Source organism: Meles meles, chromosome 9 (genome assembly GCF_922984935.1).
Source record: "Meles meles chromosome 9, mMelMel3.1 paternal haplotype, whole genome shotgun sequence".
In the NCBI taxonomy this organism is placed as follows: Eukaryota; Metazoa; Chordata; class Mammalia; order Carnivora; family Mustelidae; genus Meles; species Meles meles.
In genome coordinates this window covers 90,729,696-90,755,179 of record NC_060074.1, presented here as the reverse complement: position 1 = coordinate 90,755,179, position 25,484 = coordinate 90,729,696, and the positions used below count along the sequence as shown (strand labels likewise).

Below are 25,484 nucleotides of genomic sequence, written 5' to 3'. Positions count from 1 at the left end.
AGATTCAAGGAACCAGAAAAAATAACTCTAATAATTTAGGAAGAATAAAATAAACATAATTACAGAAATTGATGAAATAGAGAAAAATATTATCCAAAAAATTGAAAGCCACTTGCTTGAAAGATGAACAAAATAAACATATAGAAGAGCAAATACGTTTACATATGCGTATGCACTTAAACAAGTGCTTTGACTTGTGCACATTTCCACAAGGAGACATCATATGAGCTTTCACTACAAAAAAGTTTGATGTAGCAAAATGCTGGAAGCAATGTCAATGACCATGAACAGAGAAGATTAACAAAACTACAATCTTTTTATACAGTAGAATGCCATAGAGCATTTAAAAGGAATAAACAGAACCATATAAATACTATGGATGCATCTCAAAATCATATTTGTGACCAAAAAAATCCAACTAACTCCTGCTGGATATATACTATATATGACTGCAAATTTAGGAACACAAAAATTACATTACATCTTGTGTAAGAACACAAACTATGACAGAACAGAAATACTGATTTCACAAAAGTAGGTACCTCTGGGGATGGAAGATGATGACAGAGGCCTCAAAGTTATCTAGTGTTCTGTTGCTTTCAGAAAATGATTTATATTATGAATAGCATGAATAAATTGGATAAATTTTCAATATACTAAAATATTAGCTGTGAATACACTATTATCCAATGTTTGAAAAAATTCATAAAGTGAAAGGTGATTAGAAACCTATATTTTTCTTTTTTTTCAAGATTTTATTATTTATTTATAAGATTATCTATTTATTTATTTATTTCAGAGAGAGAGAGAGAGAGAGAGAGCGAGCACAAGAGGGGGAAAGTCAGAGGGATAAGCAGACTCCCTGAAGAGCAGGGAGCCCAATGCGAGACTCAATCCTGGGACTTCAGGATCATGACTTGAGCTGAAGGCACTGGCTTAACCAACTGAGTCACCCAGGCACCCTAAGATTCTATTTTTAAGTAATCTCTACTCCCAACATGAGGCTTGAAGTCACAATCCCAAGATCAAGAGCTGCATGTTTCACTGACTGAAACAGCCCAGTACCCCAAAATCATATCTTGTTTACTCTGAATAGTGACTGATATATTGACTCTCTTATTAAAACTGCCAAAAGGCTTTTCAAGTTCTCATATTTATTATAGTCATTTCAAAGTTGAAGTCCTTATGTTGTTTTTTCCCTTTAATAATAAAAATGTAAAAAAAAAACTATTAAAATATTTGGTGATAAAACACAATGAAGTATTTTCTCATGTGTTTCAATTTTGATGTAAGTATAATACCTTCTTTTGGGGCAAATTCAATTTGGAATGAATATTAGCAAAATAAGTAGTCCTTCATTTTTGTAGTCTACTAACTTTTTTTTCAGTATGCTAGCTCTTAGTCATTTATTCAGTTTCATAAATGACTGAATTATACAGCTCAAAACACCAAACAAGACTCAATATAGAAGAGGCTTGAAGTTCTACCACTTCACCATGAGAAGACATATGTATAAAACAAAGATTACAATTATATATTTTAAAGTGATGAATTTCATTTTTATAAATGTAGTACATCATACATAGCTTTTAAAAAACACTCAAAGGTCTGCTATCTGCAATTCTTTTTTCTTTGATTTTCTTTTAATCTACTACAGATTTGCACAATGATTGTTACAAGACAGTATATGAAAGTGGTAGGTGACTTGTCTAAGAAAGAGTTCCTCTCTAGTCCTTTTGGGTTAATTGTTATGACGACTCTACAACTAGCAATTCTATGTGAATAGCTCCTGATTCTTTATCATACATATAATGTCTTCAAACAGAAATTGATATTACAGTTACAATGTTTTCTCCCCTGCAATTTCAGTACTTATTTTCTTTTTTTTGTTCTCATATTTAATAATTTATTTGAATTTGTTTGTCCCTATCATCAGATATATTTCCTCTATAGACCAGCAACTTACAAAGTGGTAAATGGTCTATTGTTTACTCTGGTTCAAGATGTATAATTATTTCCTTTTCTCCATTCCTTCAGCTATAGCTATGTTGGGAATGAATGATAGTGAAATATTAGTGAAGTGTGATATACATAATGGTAGAGGATATAGAATCTATGAAATTCAAACTGATAAATTTATAAGATTATATCACAGACTGTCCATCAATATTCTTGAGAGCTATTTTTTATTCATTTGTTTCATTGTTTTTCTCTATTTAATTACTTATCTGAAAAATTTCTGGATATTACTCCTCAGTCATTCTGCTTTATACTTCAGGTTTCTTAAAAAGTTATCTATTTTTTCCATTAATAAGTGGTAGAAATCTGCATTCAGGGTGTGTGTATATTTGAAAGAGAGAGAGTGATCTCATTGAGGGGTAAGAGACTGAGCAAAAATCTTTGCATTTCTAAGATACTGCTCCGTGCTTTTTTGCTAGGTTGTATTTAATAAATACCCAAAGATATAGATGTAGTGAAAAGAAGGTCTATATGCACCCCAATGTTCGTAGCAGTAAAGTCCACAATAGCCAAACTGTGGAAGGAGGCATCTTCAACAGATGAATGGATAAAGATATGGTCCATACACACAATGAAATAAATCAAGGAGAGAAAGACAATTATCACATATCCACATATGGTTTCGCTCATATGTGGAACATAAGGAATAGTGCAGAGGACCACAGAGGAAGGGAAGGAAAACTGAATGGGAAGAAATCAGAAAGGGCGACAAACCATGAGAAACTCTGGAATGTTGGAACCAAATTGAGGGTTAACAAATTGAGAGTGGGAGGATGGGGTAACCAGATGATGGGTACTAAGGAGGGCACATGTGATGATGAGCATTTGGTGTGATATGCAACTAATGAATTGTTGAACACTACATCAAAAACTAATGATGTATTACGTGCTGACTAACTGAACACAAAGAAATAAATAAAAATAAAATTCCAGAAATTACATAAGTGAATGAATGATTAATTATAAGAATCAATGAACAAATATCCCAGGATACATCAAATAGAGAGGAGATAAAAATGATTATGGGAAGACAAAAATAAGAAAAAGAATGAAGTTAAAAAAGGAGTGAGTGAGGAAGCAGAAAGATAAAGAGGAATTATTCGGTAAACACTGGTCAAATGTGAATGAAACTAATAGAGGAGTAAAAGAATGCAGAAGATAATTGATATGTCTGAAGTTTAGTACATGCAACTTATTCCTACAAATCAGTAAGAAAAATGCAGTGACCTTAATAGGAATATGGGCAAAGGAATTGAAGAGATGCAAAAGGTTAACAGGAGTATAGAGAAATGCTCAAATTCATTATTAGAAAAATACAACTAAAGCAATGAAATATCACTTTACTCCAAAATATTGGATAATAAAACGAGAAAGTTTATTTTAAAAGCTGGAAAGGATGTGGGGACTTTGGAAGTGTATTGTTGGTGAAGGTGGAGACTGTTCAACCTTTCTGAAAAGAAACCGGTTCTATTTTCTCATAGGAAGTATAAGGGTACACTATGAGTCAATATTTTTGGTCCCAAATAATTTTCATGCAGATTTGTACAAATAGGCAAATGTATATCAATGGCAGCATTACTTGTGCAGAGATTTGGGGTGATTTGATTATACTTACATTGTAGAGTGCATAAACAAAAACAGGTGGGTACATGGCGTATGATACTACATAGTGGTTAGAAACAATAGATTAGCTGTACATATAGCACAGATTAAAAACTATTAAAAACTTGTTACTATTTTAGGTAATAGAGGAAGCTGTTACACTAAACAAGATTTGCTACGAAATTATTTTTATATATTTCAAAAGAGGTATAAAATAACTGATACAGTCTCAGCTTTTAAGAAAGTTTAAGTCTAAGTGGTGACAGAAATAAACTCATAGACATACACTATTGAAAGGCATTACAAGATTTGAGGGCACACCGTATAGAGAGATGGCCTGGATCTTTGTAGTAGCTTGTAAATTTCTTGCTTTGGCATCCGGTGGAATGAAGTTCAAAAGCTTTGCTCTAACATCTCTGCCACAGGCCCTGAGTAAATGAAGTAGCCTGTCTGGATCTCAGTTTCCAAAGGCATAAAATCAGAGTATTAATAATATCTGTTGGTTTCCTGTAAGTTATAAATGAATTGCCCATCGCATTGTAGATGCTTGATAAATGGTACTTGTTAGTAATATTATAATAATTAACTTGAAGAATAATTCATAGAGGAGAAGATTTCAGAATATAGGATTTCAAGAATGTAGAAGATATTGTCATCCTGAAAGGTCACAGATGATAGTGAACAGAGTATGTGAAGGAGATGGTACAATAAAGGGATGTATGTGAAAGTACTTTATACATTTTGGCCACTGTTTATTTACCATCATTATTAATGAGGAAAAAAGTAATAATGTGCCTCAAATGGAAATCCACAGTGGAAGATAATGAAAGATTAGTTTGGAGAGATACAATAAGAAAAAAATTTTAAAAAGGTAAAAATTAAAAAATATATATATAATGAGAAATAAATAAGAAATAAAATAAGAAAAAATGAAAAGGGCCCTAAATAGCAGATTGAAGAATCTGATGTTCTTTCTATAAATAATTCATTTATTCTATTTTAAAATCATAAATAGACACTGATATGTAAAAGTATCATTTTACTAACATAAAGTGGATTGCCAAATTATACCACACCCCCAGCTTCCTTCCCCTCATCTTTTCACATTTATTTACCATTATTCCCCAACATAATTCACCTATCATTACTTTGTTCTCTTTTCTTTTACTTTTTCCTCTTTACTCTACTTTGGCTTCTTTCCGTTAATTCTCATCTTCCAGATTTTGACTTTCCTCTCTCTTTAAAAAAAAAAAAATACTATATCACTTCAAGTTTCAATATATTCTTCTTACAAACTAAAGAAACAAGAGGATGAAAACAAAGAGGCCAGAGGAAGGATTGTCATCATCATCACAACATGGGTATCTCCTGGCTGGAACTGTGGTACAGATGTTACCAACTGGAGGAGGACTAAGTCCAAAAGACTTTGTGGAGAACACAATTAAGATATGGAGAGAGAGGGCAGCAAAGAACTGGGGAAGTCAAAGATAAGTTCAGATTGTGGGCCCTTAAGACCAGAAGAAAACTAGGGATGCTGCTAGGACTATGGATAATTGAGAGAAGAGAAAGAGTATATTTCAGTCAACTAATTTTGAGATGATTCAATGCTACTCAATTAAAGAGAATTGGAGAGTAGGAAAGACAGCATAGCTAGAAATATAAATGCTACAGTAATTTAATTTGAGATGATAAAGGAAGATCTCCAAGAGAACACGTGTACGGGTACATGAGAATTAAGGTTTGAAGTATGTAATGGGCACAGTTTACCAATAGGAGAACACTACATTTATACAGTTTTTTTTTGTTTTTTTGTTTGTTTGTTTTTAGATTTTATTTATTTATTTGACAGACAGAGATCACAAGTAGGCAGAGAGGCAGGCAGAGAGAGAAGGGGGAAGCTGGCTCCCCGCTGAGCACAGAGCCCGATGTGGGGCTCGATCCCAGGACCCTGAGATCATGACTGAGCCAAAGGCAGAGGATTTAACCCACTGAGCCATGCAGGTGCCCCTACAGTTTTGCTTTTATGAAACTATGGATTATATCAATAATCTCCTAAAAATGATGTAAATTGAATTGAAAAATAAATATAATTTTTATAAAATATTCACAATATTTTCTTTTGGCATCTAATATAATTTTCACAAAATATTTTGTGGTTTAGTTAATAAAAAATGGACAAGAAAAGACATATTTATTGAACACTCCTTTGTTCCTAGACATTTAAGGGAAATAAATAGCACATATAAAAAATGATCTTACCCTGAAGAGTTTATAAGAAAACAGCATACCAAAAAAATTAACTATATTCAAGGCAATATGTATTACAAAAATTATTTTCCTTATTTTTGTTCAATATTTGACAATTTCATCTCTAAAATATATCTTCAATCTGTTCTTTTCTTTCTTAGTGGAGGTCACCAATTATCTTTTACCTGAGCAACCTTCTTTTAATTGGTCCCTGTACTAAATATAATGTTTAAAATCTAAAAGTGGAAATAGCAGAGAATAAAATCCACACAAACATTGGTGGGGAAATCTAACCTAATTCGGGCTAAGAGAAAATAAGAAGGAATGCTATAATATTCTTCCCTGTGTAACTAGAAATGTGCTGCATGTTTGCAAGTAAGCTGTCTACTAAACAGAAAAGAAACTAGAGATAATACAATCAGCAGCAATATTTTGGATATTCATAGTACAAAAAAATGAACACTTCAGGAAAAAATGATTAATGCATTACATATTAAGGCAGAAACATGTAAAGGACTGATAAAGTATTGAAATATCCAAGAAAATGAGTACAGCTATATTAAGTAAAAACTGAAGACCATAAAATAGTACTTATGGAAATCTCTATATTTAACTAACAAGATATTAGTAGTGAACTTAGAGAAAACAGAATCAGTTCAGCAATTCAGGAAAAGCCAGATTATAAAGAATTTAGGAAGAAAGGAGGTGAGAGAAATAAGAAAATATGAAAGAACTATAGAAGATTCAAGAGCAAAAAACGTGGGGGAGTCCTGATTCTAATTTGAAGCTTAAAGAATACCATTATTCTTTACTTTTAAAATGTCAAGAAGAATAAGCACAGGTATTACATTCAGTAGAAAGGACACATTTTAGAGAAGCGGAGACCCAACTTAAAAATGATTTAAAAAAAAGTAGCAAAAGAAGGATGAAAAAAAAATTTATTTTCAAAGTCCAATAGTTAATGGTTAATTCATTTTTTTATTGAACTCCAAATCTACTATAGGTTTTCAAAAAAAGAAAGGAAGTGAATAAAATACAGAATAAATTCTTTTTATATATAAAAATTGGTTTAAATAAAAAATAATCTTCAATAGCTAACAAAACCTGTATTATCTGTAATAATATAAATGCTGACAATGGTTTTCGGTGTACTATGTGTTTCAGAAGGGATAAATTACCAGCAGGTTAAAGTCTCCATGCAAGAAAGCATCATATTAACTGTAAAAGGTAAAATATACCTTTACTTCCCTCTTAAATTATAAACAAAGTAGGTGTGAAATATAACAATTTTAACAGTGAGAACTGATGCAGCACTGTTAGAGTTTCTTTCTGAGCTTAGAGTGGAAGGAGCCAATCACATTAGGAAGATTATCTTTGCATCTGGTCACATATTTAAAGGTTGAATTATTTTAACATTGAACATGCGTTGTTACTGATTACATAGAACACAAAAGCACTAAAATAAGTCAATAATTTTGTCATCTGTATCCAAAAACCAGTTATGGAACCAATTCTCATGTAAAATATGATTATATTTTGATCTACTGTTTCTCTGATCCAAACATGTACATAAATAAAATGACTATTATCACTATGACGAATTGTTATTATTTTTCAGCCTCTCATGTCAATTACTTTGTACCAGATTCTTGGAAAAGAGTCGAATAAATGTCTGCTAAACGTATGCATCTTGGACTCAAATTTTAAAAGCCAGGAGAAATAATTACAAAACAACATTTGAAATAAAAGAATAAAATAACAATACTCACTGCAAAAATATAACACTTTTGATTTTATATTATTTTTCTATAACTGGATTGAATATTATATATAACATATGAAAATAACCTATAACTTCATTTTTTACTTCAAGCTGCTTATTATTTCATCAGAAAGATAAGGAATATAGAAAACACATAGATGAAAATATAAAACAGCAAATTAAAAATGTGGACACATATTTTCATGGAGGATATATTCTAGACATAGGAGAAATAGAGAAAAGAATATTTGAAAGACTATTCCGTTAAAGAAGAACTATTTGAGTTCATAGGTCTGAAAGAATACACAGGATATTTTGAGAAAAAGAATGGAAATAAAATCTAAGCAGAAGAAACAAAATGAGAAATGTTTATGATGTATACGTTTTTAGCTGTCTGATGAAACCTGTGTGCCAGTTATCAGAAATTCTTGGGGTGCCTGGGTGGCTCAGTGGGTTAAAGCCTCTGCCTTCGGCTCAGGTCATGATCCCAGGGTCCTGGGATCAAGCCCCGCATCGGGCTCTCTGCTCGGCAGGGAGCCTGCTTCTCTTCCTCTCTCTCTGTCTGCCTCTCTGCCTACCTGTGATCTCTGTCTGTCAGATAAATAAATAAAATCTTAAAAAAAAAAGAAATTCTTCTCCTATCCCCCTACCCCCGAAACAAGATGGGATTGGGAGGGAGACAAACCATAAATGACTCTTAATCTCACAAAACAAACTGGGGGTTGCTGGGGGGAGGTGGGATTGGGAGAGGGGGAGCGGGCTATGGACATTGGGGAGGGGAGGCGAACCATAAGAGACTATGGACTCTGAAAAACAACCTGAGGGTTTTGAAGGGTCAGGGGTGGGAGGTTGGGGGAACAGGTGGTGGGTGATGGGGAGGGCACGTTTTGCATGGAGCACTGGGTGTTGTGCAAAAAGAATGAATACTGTTACGCTGAAAAAATAAAAAAAAAAAATTCTTAAAAAGTGTAAAAACAGTAAGAAAAAAGCAAATAAAACAAGTATATATAGGCAAAGGAATAAAACTCTATATATTAAAATGCTGTTACCACCAAAAAACACTACTTTTGGATGAGTAATATGCATTCTTTTTTATTATGATATTTGATAACAGCTTGAACAGTAGGTCTAATGACTCCCATTATTGAAGTAAGAGTGGTTTCCAAAGCCTGTATATATATGATATTTTTGAGATATCAGCAAGTTTAACACAATGTGAATGCCTATTACTTCAATTGGAGACACACAGTTGCTGGTAATAAGTAGTATTAACTTTCAGTGAGACATTAAAGAAAATAAAGGTAATCTTTTCCCCCAAAACATCCATGGACCTCTTCAATTCTGTCCATGGACTCCAGGTGTCCCACAGAATCAGTTAAGTCTCTGGAGAAGATACTGCAAAGTTACCATTCGTTAAGTACCTAATGGGTATGTGGCACAGTAGCACTTTCTCCTGTTTAGTTTTGCAACATGCTATATGGAAGACATTATTAAAATGGGCACTGATATTTGAATGATAAGAAAACTGAGGCTCAAGCAGTTTTATGTAGCCTGCCTAATATCATGTATATAATGAATGCCAGATGCAGGGTTAAAGTTTAAAGTCAGATTCCATAATCTCTCTTCCCACTATGCAATCAGATCTAGAGAATCATCAGAATGTTTTAAATAGACAGTTAGAAGATGAACACAGCCAGAACAAAGAGTTTATTTCAAGAGTAGAAGACATACAACTGGAAGTGTGGGCTAGGACCAGACTTTGGAGGGTTCTGAAAGCTTCAGAGAAAAATAAAAGTAAATGCTTTTGATATGCAAAGAAGACTTTTGGTATGAAAAGAAGACTTTCAGGAAGATGATGATGAAAAGAAGACTTTCAGTAAGATGATGATGAAAGTAGCATTTCAAGAAGGAAGGAACCAATTTGAAGGACTGTGATTATAAGGATACTGTAATATGCTCTGTCCAGAAGATTTTGGAGTAGGTCTAAAATTATACATTCAGGGCACCTGGATGACTTAGTTCATTAATCATCTGCCTTTGGCTCCGGTCATGATCCCAGGGTCCTAGGATAGAGTCCCAGTGGGCAGTCTTTCTCCCTTTGCCCCCCTCAAACTGTCAAACAAATAAGTAAAATGTTTAAAAAAATTAAAAAAAAATAAAATGACAGATTATACTTAAATGCCTCACTCAAACTTAGTTGATTCCTTTTATTAATTCTTCAAAGGTGCTTTTGGAGTATTCTCTCAAGATCTATTCTTAAATATACTGAGATACACAACACAGGAAAAAAAAAAACTAGAAAGGCACTTGTTATTCTTCAGTCTAGCCAAACACACATCTACTTACCAACACTTGTGCAACTTTCCCCATCCACATCAAGCTTCCATCCTTCATAGCATGAACACTTGACTGTGTGCTTGTGCTGCTCACACACTTGACTGCACTTCATATGATTGCTACAATAATCTATAATTTCACACGTTTTATTGTCTTTGTTGAGCTGAAGTCCTTCAGGACAGGAACAGACAATTCCTCTTCCAGGAACAACAGAACAGTGATTGCTACAGCCTCCATTGTTCAGTGAACATTCATCTATAAAAGGAGGGGAACAGATTACAGGGCATTATCAATTGTTTTGCTCAATTAAATACTAATCATTGAACTCAATTCTCTAGGCTAGAATTAGAGCAAGGATATTATAAATGAATAGAGAGAGCTCTCTGGATTTTTTTTTTCAGGGATTGGGGTAAGAATGATAAAATAATTCATCGAATGACCAAATATAATTCTACATGATAGGAACTGGGAATGGAAGGTTTTCATTTCTGTAAAACTTTGGAGTCTACTTTGTTTGACCCCATAAAGGTAAAGTGTGTTCAATGTTTCTTTCTATTATAACTGGAAAAATTACGCTGAGCCTTTCAGCTGTTGAGCAAAATCAGTTGCTAAGGGCTCCCCAAGGACATACATTGATGATCTGAAAATTTGGCTTGGTTCAGTGTATATAAACAGGCATATATATATATATATATATACATGTATCAAATATATATATATATCAGACACTAGATGTAGAATATATATATATATTTATATATATTTATATATATATTAATATATATATATATTCTACATCTAGTGTCTGATTCATAATGATAATGCAGGGTGGATTAGTTTGCTCTTTACTGGTTACAGCCATTTATTTTTAAGTTATGTAAATTGTACATTGCACCCTATATATTGGTTATTGTGATTAATTCAATGAGGCCATGAAAAGATCATAAATAATAGACATATACACAAAAATGTTGACTTGGTATTTGGGCTAAAATAATGACCAACCAGTATTTATTACATGAATAATATGATTGGTTTATAAAGAAAGAAACGTTTTCTTCCATAGCCTTATAATTTAGAATTGCATTACATATATTTATTTCTGATTCTATTTCATCATAAATTGTAAGGTCCATGAGGGTATACAAACTATTTGCTCTGTTTAGCAGTGCATATCCAATAGCTAGCACAGTGCTTACCATAGAATAAACAGTTAACAATATTTTTTGAATAAAAAAATGTCCAAATGCACAGTTACCCCCAAATTGGGCCACTACTGGTCCATCTGTGAAAATTTCAAGATGACCTACTTATGCATTGATGAAAATAGCAGATAACTGTTTTTTTCAAACACGTTACTACCTATTCCTATCTATTACTAGATACATAGGAATAAGGCTAAAAGAAGCTTTGCCTTCCTTCACTTTAAAAATATTTTTAAGTTGTTTTCAAAACCTGTCTGATTAGGTGTTTTTTGAGACATGCTAAAACAGAATGTTGTTCAATGATTGACAAATTACAGTAATAGTCATTTATGCACCTCAAATATTTCCTGCTGTATATGAAAATTTATCTAGTTCAGAAACTGAGCTTAAGTATAACACTTTAAAAATATTTCTACATTTTTTAAGTACTATATAGGTCAACTTTTCTTCATACTATTTGTCACCAGAAAAGAAGTTACAAAAATAAGAAAAAGAAAATTATCATATTAACTATTTTCTCTAAGAATTCAAGTTTGGCATTATTTTAGAAGAAAAAAGTAGATTCATTTGGCTCTCCTAAATATGTTTATTCACCCATATCATAGTCATTTCAAAACAAGAGTCATTTTAAGGTATTTTCCCCATTTATTTCAAATGTCATTCTTTTTCAAGAGAATTACTGTAAAGAAGTATCATCATACCCAGGTGAAAAAAAATTGTTATAGTTCTTTTAGCTTATTTCAAATATGACTGTTCTGATACTATCAGTGGGATGAAGTCATAGATTTTTTTAAAAAATAAAATTTACATTGATATCTAAAATCGATCATATAAATTTAATGCCAGTATTTGTGTGGCTAGTCCCTTGTTAATTCCTCCTTAACCCTAAACATGTCATTATATCCTGAAACTTTGTTTCTTTTCTTTCTTTTATTTATTTTTTTAAATTTTATTTATTTAAGAGAGAGAGAGAGAGAAAGAGAGAAAGAGCACAGGCAGGGGGAATGGCAGACAGAGGAAAAGGAAGAAGCAGTTTCATGGTAGAGCACGGAGCCCAGTGCGGGACTTGATCCAACCCTGGGATCATGACCTGAGCCAAAGGCAGACCCTTAACTGACTGAGCCAACCAGATGTCCTAATCCTTCAACTCTCTTTTAAATTTTTATTACCAAAAAAGAATTTCTCATTGATCAAGCTCTAGTCAGGTTTCTCCGAGACTTCTGTTCAACTAGTCCTCAAACTGGCTTATAAAAATTGCAGACCCTTAGTATAAATAATTTCAATCTTTACTCCCTTCCCCAATCATACTCCCGTCACCACCCAAAAAGAGATTTCACCAAACACTAGCATAGTTTCTAACATAGTTTCTAACTGCTTAGGACAGCCTTCCTAGTATGACTCCAGCTCTATTAAAGTACCTGCTTGAGAAAGCTCTATGCTGGTAGGAGAATTTCCGTTTGCTCCAGCCAAAATCTGGTGATAGACAGGCCCTGGAACCTCACCTTAGAATAATTACTTTAAAAAATGTGCAGTTATAACTATTTTCTCTGAACATTGAATACGTAATCTTCTACCACCCAGAACTGTCTTTTCAAGGACTTGAGAAATATCTCTTTGAAATGCAAACACTCAAGAAGATAACTCTTTCACTCTTGCTCCCAACCCTGTGGGTGCTTGATTTTGAGTTGTACCACCGTCTCTAGTCAAAGATAAGAGAAATTTGTTTTTTCTCTGGGATAAGCACCAATGGCCTAGTCACATGGGTCAACCCCCTTATCACCTCTTGGTGCCTTTCCCTTACCATACTCCAGGCTTCAAAATGCTTCTAGTCTTTTGTTTCAGAGAATTTGATTTCAGTCCACAAGAAATATTCTTTTCTGTTGCAATAATAAATACTGAATAAAATCAATCCTCCCGGGGCGCCTGGGTGGCTCAGTGGGTTAAGCCTCTGCCTTCGGCTCAGGTCATGATCTCAGGGTTCTGGGATCGAGCCCCGCATCAGGCTCTCTGCTCAGCAGGGAGCCTGCTTCCCCCTCTCTCTCTGTCTGCCTCTCTGCCTACTTGTGATCTTTCTCTCTGTCAAATAAATAAATAAAATCTTTAAAAAAAAATCAATCCTCCCCATTTTACCCAGAGTACAGCTTTGTTTTTCTTTGACATACACTTATAGCAAGGTTTAACAGTTAACTTTAGTCTTGAATGATTCAAGATTTTTCTCATTTGTTTCTTAAACAATATCCATTTCTTAAAGTATATCCATTTCCCCTTGAAATCATTTGAAAAGCCCCCTGAGAAAAATATCTTTTCACTAGGATTAAGAAAATTATTTCATTCAGTGTTCCTTTACTGATTTTTGTTTTGGTTTTGATTTTGTTTTACAGATCAGATTTACCTGGAGGAAACAAGAATCTCTTCACTAGCCAAAGAGCATGATTTTTCCATTCTAGGATATCTCCCAAGTATTAAGTCTACAGATTACAAATTATTTTCATACAATATATTTTGTACAAATTTACGTGTATTGAGGAATAGGATATCAATCAATTCCTGTTACCTTTTTAACAGAAGATGGTAAAGGAGGGAACATTAAAAAAATAAATGAACAGCTTTTTGAAAACTATTTCAAAGGAGTAAACATGAAGAGGGCAAAACCTACATTTTCATCATTTACAACATATGGTTAAAACAAAACAAAACAAACAAACAAAAAACCTCTTTTGCCTTTGGGACTCTCTCTCTCTCTAAAAAGAATTTCCTAGCTACTAGCCAAATGCATGCCAATTATTTAAAGTTAATTCACATGGTATATCTTTTATATCCACTGGGTAAATGACTTATTAGGGCTGCTGCTGCAGCACTCATAAACCAATAGCCTCCTTAGCTGGACAGGATCTAACCTACGACTGATGGGCAAGGATCCTGAAAATAAGAGACCAAGGTGCCATTTCTCTACAGGTACCAATATTGCCTATAAAGATTCCATCTACAAACTACAGTACAAAGGTACACACAAAAGGTAGGAAAAGGAGAACCATAGAAAGTAATTCAATCCTTTGACCAGTATTTGTTTTTGATTTTCATTTCCCTAACTTTCCTTCAACTTCACCTCACAAAGGAGACAGTCTAGGACTTCAGTATGCCATAGTGCTATAAGTAGGATGAAACTGACTTTCATCCTTTCTGGTATGACCACACATAGCTTTATTGTAACCTCTTTCACACCTGTAATTCTTTGAAATGTTTGAGCAAAGTTCCTAAGCTGATGAATATAGTGGCTTGATAGTAAGAACCAATTTTCAGTCTTGAGGTAAATAAATAAATAGATTCAGAAGAAATCCCTTTTGCTCTTTTATTTTACTAATTCAGAGAGCAAGGACGGGTAAAGAAGGCTGTGTTTTTATAACATTATTTTCATTTTTCTTAATGATTGTATTTTGTCTTCTTTGCCTTCATTTAACCTGAAGGTTGAGAAAAGATAATTTCTTTCAATATCTATAGTGCATTATTACCTTGATTTCCTGCTCAATATCATCATCTCCTTTTTTGTTTTGAAGAATCTGACATTTCAAGAAATTAAGTTACCTGCCTAGATAATTTAATTGAAGTAACTGAAGAATATAATTTAAACCTGTCAAAATCTCAATATTTTCCTATATTTACACATATTCAATTTTAAGAGTATAGATAGTTTCCTTCTTTCAGAATTGCTCTTACAACCTTCATGAGCAGTCCTCACATACGGTAATGCAAGAGATATTTCCATCACCAATCTACTCCATAAGGGGAATAAGCTGGGAGAAAAAGAAGTAAATACAGATAAGCTGTACCTGTTACCTTGTATTTGTTGCTTAATTTTAGGATTTTGGGGGGAAGGTGGTGGGGATTGAGTCTTTTTGTTTAAATTTTAGCATCACAAGGGTACCTCAGTCTTTTTAGCATTCAGCTCTATGCTGATAGGGGAGTCTGTTTCAGATTCTCTCTTTGCCTCTCCTTCTGCCCCTCCCTCTGCTCTCTCTTTCTCTCTCTAAAAATAAGTGTCTTTATAAATAAATAAATAAATAATTTTAGCATCACTGAATGAAGATTGTTGAAGTTACTGTTTCAAGGGTATTTTATAGAATCACAGAATCTTTGGAAGAAAGGACATTTATTGCATAAATTTAAAACATAATAACAGATTTTTTTATCACTCAGTATTCTATTAGTACTCAATTCAGATCAAAATATGATAACTTTAGGCTTAAATGTAGTTGTCTTTTTTATTTTCAATTAGGTAGCTTCATCATTTCCTAAAGTCATTTTCTCAGTCCCTAGTCACCTCATTATTGTTCTTATCATTCCTTTAAACCTTTCCTCATTACTCTATTGATATCACCTTCAGTATTATCTAGAAAACATATTTTAAAAATCTCCTTGCTATATGTCTGATCTCCCCACAGAGAAGGAAATGTAATTTTCTTTATATGTTCTGGTTGGCATAAAAAAGATGACTAGTCAAAAGTGATTTCAAAGCTCAAAAGCTATCAGATTGAAATAATCATTTTAACTAGATAGAGCATGCCCAAAAAAGCTATTGTAAGATGACTAAAAACTTCAGAGAAAATTATATAAACTTGAATAATATTCAGTTGGTTTTATTGTTCAATTTCTTCCTTTCCTTTCGTCTTAAAAAAAAAACATATTTCTATTGTAATTATTGGAAGGTATGATAAAATCCACTGGATGTTAGTAAATTCTATCCCATAGTTCTGTAATAAAAAGGTTCTCTTGTTGAGAATGATTCACTGACAAAAAAAATAATCATTTCATTGTGGAAACAGCATTAACCATCCAGAGCTCTAAATAATGATCACAATTATACAATTAAGTTAGTTGGCTAGAGTCCAACCTTTTCTGCTTCATTTTCAGAAATTTCTGATCATATTTTAAAAACCTTCAATAGACTTACAGTCCCTGAAAAATGGAGATAGGATTTGATGCTAAACATTATATTTAAAGGAAATAAATGGAAGGACTGTATGCTACTATAAGTATCAGCAGGTGGACTAAATGTTTCTAGTCTCCAGAAAGAAACAAATCAGTGAAACATGCAATACCACAGAGATCTCCTTCATCAGACCCATCTGGACAGTCCCTTCTCCCATTACAGAGTTTCTCTGGCTGAAGGCAGGCTGAAGTGTCATTAGCACAAGGGTACTTGGGTGGTCCACATAAAAAACTGTCACAATCATCTTCATCTGACTGATCTTCACAATCGATATCTCCATCACATATCCATGCTTTGTTGATGCATCTCCCTTTGGGAACAGAAACATCATCCATTTGATTGTTGTAATTAAGTCACTGTCATAATGAATAGTCATTACTGTTTTTAGTCAGTGGCAGAACTATGTGCTATTACCAAGAAATCTATTTGCTGATAGTCTGACAGTTTATTTTCATGGCTTTTTGAATACGTCTCACACTCCAGTTAAAATGATGTTAAAGTTAAAGCCTTAATATTTTCCTTGGTTTCAAGTTATTGTCTAGCCCTATTAATAAAATGACTTGTGGACTTATTGAAAGCTTCATTATGATACTTAAAGAAAAACAAAACAAAACAAAACAAAACAAAAAACACTAAGCAAGCATTTGTATGTAAGTCACTTTTAAAGATCTAAATTCAGGTACATGTTATCTGTGATTTTGCAACCCTAAATTAAAGCAAATGGTTTATTTCACAGTAGAATAGGTCCTTCTGTTTACATTTATAAGCCCAAGACCTTAACTCTTTCTCACACCTAGACATGTGTATTCCCTTTCATAAAATATAAATGTTATTAAACATCTTGATAGCTAAGGTATATACAGACAGGTGTTATTGAAATGTGTTTTTCTTTATTGACTTTGAAAGGGAAAAAAATGATTCTTGTTTAGCCAGCAGTTTTCAAAAGTAATAACTCGAAAGACAGAGAAAGCAATGGCCACTGTCTATGTCAATCTTTTTTCACTCTAAAATTTTCCTGAATGGTTATGTTTTTCTTCTAAGTAATTATCTTCTCTGGATTATGCAATGTTAAGGTATAATGTAAATAAAAATTGGACTTGAAGATAAATACTGGTTATTAGCTGACTGTATACCAACAACTCATAAAAGGAGTAGGGCAAATGAAAGGGAAAAGAAAAATACTAGATTGTATATGTCAGAGTCTATATATTCATATGTCTATGTCAAACTTAAAGGTTACTAAATTTTAAAATAATCAAAATATTGGTGAAAAGATGTTTCATTTGCAGAAATACATAAACAATTTTCCATGCTATGAAGTCAAATGAGAAAAAAAAGCACAAATCATCAGTTCCATAGTTAATATACATACATCTCATAATCAACATTAGTTACTGACAAAAACACTCTTAAAATAAGAAATGATGGGGCACCTGGGTAGCTCAGTCTGTTAAGCAGCTGTCTTAGGCTCAGGTCATGATCTCAGGGACCCAGGATCCAGCCCCACCTCAGGTTCCCTGCTCAGCAGAGAGCCTCCTTCTCCCTCAACCTCTGCCTGTTACTCTGCCTACTTGTGCTTTCTCTCTATTTCTCTGTCAAATAAAACCTTAAAAAAAAAAAGGAATCATGGAGATTTCACTGTTCAATTTGATATAAATGGAGAAACATTATAAGCTTTGCCTTTATATCACAAATAAAACTAATAATGTTATAATTTATATTATCCTGGAAATACTATATAATACAATTAGATAACAGAAATAAGTGAGGTATAAAATTAGAAGAGTATCATTATATGCAGTTAATATAATCAAATAATCATAAAATCAATAAAAACTGAAAATGATAAGAACGTAAGAATTTTTTTAAAAGATAGCTAATTTCAAAAACTATACAGGAATCTGTAGGTTTTATATCTCAATAGACTATAGTAGAAGATGGATTTAAAAATCTATCATAAAACAAAGTATTTAGGTTGACTATATAAGAAGTATAGAGAATGTATATGCATAAAATTAAAAAGTATACAAACAAACCCAAAAGAAGTCTTGGATAAAGAAATAGTTTGGTCTTAGAGAAGCTTTATATCTGTAAAATATTTTCCCCAAATTAGTCCCAATAAAATAGTAACAATATTATTACAATCCTATAAGCTTATCCTAAATTTAAGAAAATAAGAATGCAAATAACATTTGGACTCTTCATAAAAAAGAGAAGAAATTTATGAGTAGGAACTGTAAATGCCAACTATTTAGAAGTATTTTGAACTAACAACAGTCAAAATATTTTTTTTAAAGATTTTATTTATTTATTTGACAGAGAGAGATCACAAGTAGGCAGAGAGATCACAAGTAGGCAGAGAGGCAGGCACAGAGAGTGAGAGGGAAGCAGGATCCCTGCCGAGCAGAGAGCCCGATGCGGGACTCGATCCCCGGACCCTGAGATCATGACCTGAGCCAAAGGCAGCAGCTTAAACCACTGAGCCACCCAGGTGCCCCCAGTCAAAATATTTTTAACAGAATATCAATCAACACATCAACAATTGATAGGATAGAAATATCAAATACTCATCTACCTGGTATATGGTTTTAATATACAAAATTGGCTATTCAAAATAGTACAGATAATGGAATTACAAAATTGGTAATGCAAGGAACACTGCTTAGCCATCTGGAGGGGGAAAAAAAAAAGCTGAATCTTGATCCTTACACTAAAACATATTCTTTTTTCTTTTTCCCCATTTTATTTATTTTTTCAGCGTAACAGTATTCATTCTTTTTGCACAACACCCAGTGCTCCATGCAAAACGTGCCCTCCCCATTACCCACCACCTGTTCCCCCAACCTCCCACCCTTGACCCTTCAAAACCCTCAGGTTGTTTTTCAGAGTCCATAGTCTCTTATGGTTCACCTCCCCTTCCAAATTTTTTTTTTTAATAAACATATAATGTATTTTTATCCCCAGGGGTACAGGTCTATGAATCGCCAGGTTTACACACTTCACAGCGCTCACAATAGCACTTACCCTCCCCAATGTCCATAGCACCCTCCCCCTCTCCCAATCCCACCTCCGCCCAGCAACCCCCAGTTTGTTTTGTGAAATTAAGAGTCATTTATGGTTTGTCTCCCTCCCAATCCCATCTTGTTTCATTTATTCTTCTCCTATCCCCCTACCCCCCCATGTTGCTTCTCCATGTCCTCATATCAGGGAGATCATATGATAGTTGTCTTTCTCTGATTGACTTATTTCACTAAGCATGATACGCTCTAGTTCCATCCACGTCGTCGCAAATGGCATGATTTCATTTCTTTTGATGGCTGCATAGTATTCCATTGTGTATATATACCACATCTTCTTTATCCATTCATCTGTTGATGGACATCTAGGTTCTTTCCATAGTTTGGCTATTGTAGACATTGCTGCTATAAACATTCGGGTACACGTGCCCCTTCGGATCACTATGTTTGTATCTTTAGGGTAAATACCCAGTAGTGCAATTGCTGGGTCATAGGGTAGTTCTATTTTCAACATTTTGAGGAACCTCCATGCTAAAACATATTCTAAGTGGATCAAAGAAGTAATCATTTTAAAATAACAATGATAAATGTGTACACATTCTAGAACAAAATAGATATGAAAACAAAACAACAAAGATTTGAAATAGTCATTACACATATCCAGAATATATGAACAAATTTGTAAACAATCTCATAAATACATTTGATTCCACATTGCAACAATATAATCTCACTATAAGTTCAACACAAAGGTGGTAAACTAGAAAAATTTTTATTATATGTGGAAAAGGGGCTTTCTTTCTTTAAAATATAAAAGGACTATTACAAATAAACAAAACAAAGATCAAAAAAACAATAGTAAAATTAATGAATCAATAATGACTTACAAACATATGATGACCAAAAATATCTTTTAATGAAAAAGCTAAAAAAGCAATTTGAAATAAATTTTTTCCTCTGCCAGATTGGTTTAGGTTAAAAAAAAGAATAACAGAAAGATAGATTTAACAAGATTGTAAGCAACATCCCCAATACTGAGGGGGCTTCAAATCAGAATAATCTGTCTAGGGCAATCTTACAAAATCTAACAAATAATAAATGCATTAATTCTTCACCAGAGTAATTCTAATTTTAGACGTTATCTTATTAACAGGTTTGCCCAAATGCACAAGGATGCATTATAAAGACACGTGTTGCTGCTTCCTATATACTAGCAAAAGACTGATAACAGCTTAAATAATTATTGAAAAACTGGTGATATCAATTACAATGCATCTGTGCACTGAAATTGCACACTTAAGTGAAAAAGAATGAGAGAATTCTACTCAGGTAATATAACACAATATCCAAACAGGAAGCAAGATGGCAGAGGACCTGAAATGACATCAGGTCCGAGGAGTTCAGCTAGGTAGTTATCAAACCATTCAAAACACCTACAAACTCAACAGGAGATAGAAGCAGCAATTCTAGGAACAGAAAATCAACCATTTTCTGGAAGGTAGGGGTTCAGAGAAGTGAATCCAAAATGATGGGAAGATGGAATGCAGGGGGAGGAGCCAGCTCCTGGCAAGTGATTGAGCAGCAGAGCACAAAATCAGAACTTTTAGAAGTCAGCTCCCATGAGGGACATCACTCCAGTGATGAGGGACCCACTACCTGGGGTGGAGCCCTCACAGGGACAGTGTGGTCTCAGGGTCACAGAAAGACCAGGGGCATCTGAGTGTGGCAGAGTTCCCAGGTATCACAATGGAGAAGCTGACTACAGAGATGGAACCAAGGAGTTACCTTAACCCATGATCCAAGGCACATCTGGGCCATTGCTCTTCAAGCAGGGACCCCACAAGTGGCAGATCTGGAGGGATCCCCTCCATCCGCCTCTGGGAGGAGTGGCACGGGGGTGAGTGCCAGCAATCTGCTGGGTTTGGAGACTCCAAACATGGCTGTGCACCAGAGAAAGAAACATTCAGTTACAGGCCACATGAGCTCAGAGTGCGGCCAGAGACTAGGGAGTTGGGAGGATTTAACTGCTTTTCTCTGAGGGTGCACTGAGAAGTGGGGCCCTGAGCTCTCGGCTCACTCCATCTGCAGACTGTGAGGCTGCCATTTTCATTTCTGTCCCCCAAAGCTCTACAGAAAGGGCTTAGGAAACAAAAGCTACTGAGAGCAAACCCAAGTGGGTTACTTATCCTGGCCCCTGGCAAGAGCAGTGCAATTCTACCTCAGGCAAAGGCATTTGAGACTCACTGCAAATGGCCCCTCTCACAGAAGATCAGCAAGAACATCCAGCCAAGACCAAATTCAATGAGAACAGCGGAACTCCAGAGCTAGGGGAAAGCAATGCATAGAATTCATGGCTTTTTTTCCATGATCCTTAAGTCTTTCAAAGTTAAGTTTGTTAAATTTTATTTTTTCTTATTAGATTTTTAAAATTTTCCTCTTTCCTCTTTCAACGTTTTTTAGTTTATCTTAACAATACCTTTTTTTAAAAAAATTTAAATCTTCATTTTATAGTAATATTTTATCCCTCCATTGTATTCAACTTTATTTTTTGTATACATATAGGTTTTTCCTTTCAAATTCTGGGATACAATTTCTTCTAATAGATTAAAATATACCCTAAATCTAGCACATAGCTTTGTTCTAGTCTCCAGCCTGAGCAAATTCTCTCCTCTTTTTCCAACCAATTTATCTTATCAATTCCATTTTTAGAAATTTTTAAAAATTGTCACCTTACAGTCATATTCCAACTCTTCATTATGTTTACTGTTATTTTTGTATACATATAAGGTTTTCTTTCTTTAACACTTTGGGAGGTAATTTCTTCTAAGAGACCAGAATACACCCAAAATAAAGTAGGTGGCTCTGTTCTATTCATCAGTATAATACATATTTCTTTTTTTTTAATTTTTAATTTTTAATTTCTTTTTTCCCCCTTTCTTCTTCCTCCAGTTTTGGGTCTCTTCTGATTTGGTTACCATACATTTTGGGGGGATCTTTACCACCCCTTTAATATTTTATTCTATCATTCATATATTCCTATCTGAATAAAATGACAAGGTGGAAAAACTCACCACAAAAAATAAAGCAAGAGGCAGTATCAAGGACTAGGGACCTAATCAATACAGATATTGGTAATATGTCAGAACTAGAGTTCAGAATGACGATTATCAAGGAGCTATCTGGGCTCAAAAAAGACATGGAAGATATTAGAAAAACCCTTTCTGGATAAATAAAAGAACTAAAATCTAACCAAGTTGAAATTTAGAAAAGCTATTAATGAGATGCAATAAAAAATGGAGATGCTTACTGCTAGAATAAAAGAGGCAGAAGAGTGAATTAGTGGTATAGAAGACCAAATGACAGGGAATCAAAAAGGGAGCAAAAGAGAGACAAACACCTACTGGAACATGAGGGGAGAATTCGAGAGATAAGTGATGCCACAAGGAAACAATATTAGAATAATTGGGATCCCAGAAGAAAAAGAAAGACAGAGAGGGGCAGAAGGTATATTGGGATGAATTATAGTAAAGAATTTTCCTAATATGGCAAAGGGATAAAGCTTCAAAATCCAGGAGGCACAGAGAAACGCCCTCAAAATCAATATAAACTAGGTCATCTAATAGTAAAACATACTAGTCTTAGTGACAAAGAGAAAATCCTGAAAGAAGCTTGGGACAAGAAGTCTGTAATATACAACAGTAGAAATATTACACTGGCAGCAGAGTTAACCACAGAGACCTCGCAAGCTAGAAAGAAGTGACATGATATATTCAGAGCACTAAATGAGAAAAATATGCAGCCAAGAATACTATATCCATCAGGCTGTCCTGAAAATAGCAGGAGAGATAAAAAGCTTCCAGGACAAACAAAAATTAAAAGAATTTGCAAACACCAAACCAGCCCTACAGGAAATATTGAAAGGGTTCCTCTAACCAGAGAGAGCCTAAAAGTAGTAGACCAGAAAGGAACAGAGACAATATACAGTAACGGTCCCCTTGCAGGCAAAACAATGGCACCAAATTAATATCTTTCAATATTGTGCCTTGAATGTAAAAAGGTTAAATGTCTCCAATCAAAAGACACAGGGCATCAGAATGGATTAAAAAAACAAGACTCTGGGGCACCTGGGCAGCTCAGTGGGTTAAAGCCTCTGCCTTTGCCTCAGATGATGATCTCAGGGTCCTGGGATCAAGCCCCACACCAGGCTTTCTGCTCAGCAGGCAGCCTGCTTCCCTTCCTCTCTCTCTACCTGCCTCTCTGCCTACTTGTGATCTCTGTCTGTCAAATAAATAAAATCTTCAAAAAAAAAAAAAAAAGACTCTGATATGCTGTCTACAATAAACTCATTTTAGACCCAAATACACCTCAAGATTTAAAGTGAGGGAGTGGAAAACAATTTACCTTGGTGAGGGACATCTGAAGAAAGCTAGGGTGGTAATCCTTTATCAGATAAAACAAATTTTAAGCCAAAGATTATAATAAGAGATGAGGAAAGACACTATGTCATAATTAAAGGGTCTGTCCAACAAGAAGATCTAACAATTTTAAATATCTATGCCCCTAATATGGGAGCAGCCAATTATATAAACCAATTAATAACAAAATCAAAGAAACACATCAATAATAATACAATAATAGTAGGGGACTACTACTGATGATCTGTCACAGAAATAGACAAATCATCCAAGAAAATATTAACAAGGAAATAAAGGCTTTAATTGACACACTGGACCAGATGGACATCACGGATATATTCAGAATATTCCAAGCCAAAGCAACAGAATACACATTCTTCTCTATTGCACATAGAACATTCTCCAGAATAGATCACATCCTGGGTCACAAATCAGTTCTCAACTGGTACCAAAAGTTTGGAATCATTCCCTACATATTTTCAAACCACAATGCTCTGAAGCTACAACTCAATCACAAGAGGAAAGCTGGAAAGAACTCAAGTATATGGAGGCTAAAGAGCATCCTACTGAAGAATGAATGGGTCAACCAGGAAATTAAAGAAGAATTGAAAAAAAATCATGGAAACAAACGGAAATGAAAACACAACTGTTCCAAAATCTGTGGCATATGGCAAAGGTGGTCCTGAGAGGAAAGTATATAGTGATACAAGCATTTCTCAAGAAACAAGAACAGTTGCAAGTACAAAACCTAACCCTACTCTTAAAAGAACTGGAGAAAGAACAGCAAAGAATGCTTAAACCCAGCAGGAGAAGAAAAATAATAAAGATTAGAGCAGAAAACAATGAAATAGAAACCAAAACAACAGTAGAAAAAAATCAACAAATCTAGGAGCTGGTTCTTTGAAAGAATTATTAAGTTTGATAAACCCTGGCCAGACTTATTAAAAAAAAAAAAAGACCAAGAACCTAAAAAAATCAAATAATGAATGAAAGAGGAGAGATCATGACCAACACAAAAGAAATACACAGAATTATAGGAACATATTATGAACAACTATATGCCAACAAATTTGACAATCTGGAAGGAATGGATGCATTCCTAGAGAGATATAAATCACCAAAACTGAACCATGAAGAAACAGAAAACCTGAACAGACCTATAACCAGCAAGGAGATTGAAGCAGTCATCAAAAATCTCCCAACAAACAAGAGCCCAGGGCCAGATGGTCTCCCAGAGGAATTCTGCCAAACATTTAAAGAAGAATTAATACCTATTCTCCTGAAACTGTTCCAAAAAATAGAAATGGAAGGAAAACTTCCAAATGAATTTTATGATGCCAGAATTACCTTGACTCCAAACAAGGCAAAGACCCTATCAAAAAGGAGAATTACAGACCAATATCCTTCATGAACACAGATGCAAAAATTCTCACCAAAGTATTAGTCAATAGGATCCAACAGTACATTAAAAGGATTACTCATCCTAACCAAGTGGGATATTCCTGTGCTACAAGGTTGGTTCAACATCTGCAAATCAATTAATGTGATACAATACATTAATAAAAGAAAGAACAAGAATCACATGATACTCTCAATAGATATTGAAAAAGCATTTGATAAAGTACAGCATCCTTTCTTGATCAAAACTCTCCACAGTATAGGGATAGAAGATATATACCTCAATATCATAAAAAGCCATCCATGAAAAACCCACAGTGAATATAATTCTCAATGGGAAAAAACAGAGAGCTTTTCCCCTAAGGTCAGGAATACAGCAGGGATGTCTACCATCACCACTGCTATTCAAAATTGTACTAGAAGTCCTAGCCTCAGCAGCCAGTCAACAAAAAGAAATAAAAGACACCCAATTTGGCAAAGAAGAAGTCAAATTCT

The 25,484-nt window shown here is 34.1% G+C and overlaps 1 protein-coding gene across 1 annotated transcript in view; it reads right to left on the bottom strand.

The window, feature by feature from the left end:
• Window positions 1–25,484, bottom strand: part of LRP1B (LDL receptor related protein 1B) — a 2,013,404-nt gene that overhangs the window by 688,424 nt on the left and 1,299,496 nt on the right. The window contains exons 22-23 of the mRNA XM_046019480.1: window positions 16,269–16,469; window positions 9,977–10,222 (exon numbers count right to left, since the gene is read on the bottom strand). Of these exons, the coding sequence (XP_045875436.1) occupies window positions 9,977–10,222; window positions 16,269–16,469 (447 nt within the window). The remainder of the gene's footprint in view (window positions 1–9,976; window positions 10,223–16,268; window positions 16,470–25,484) is intronic.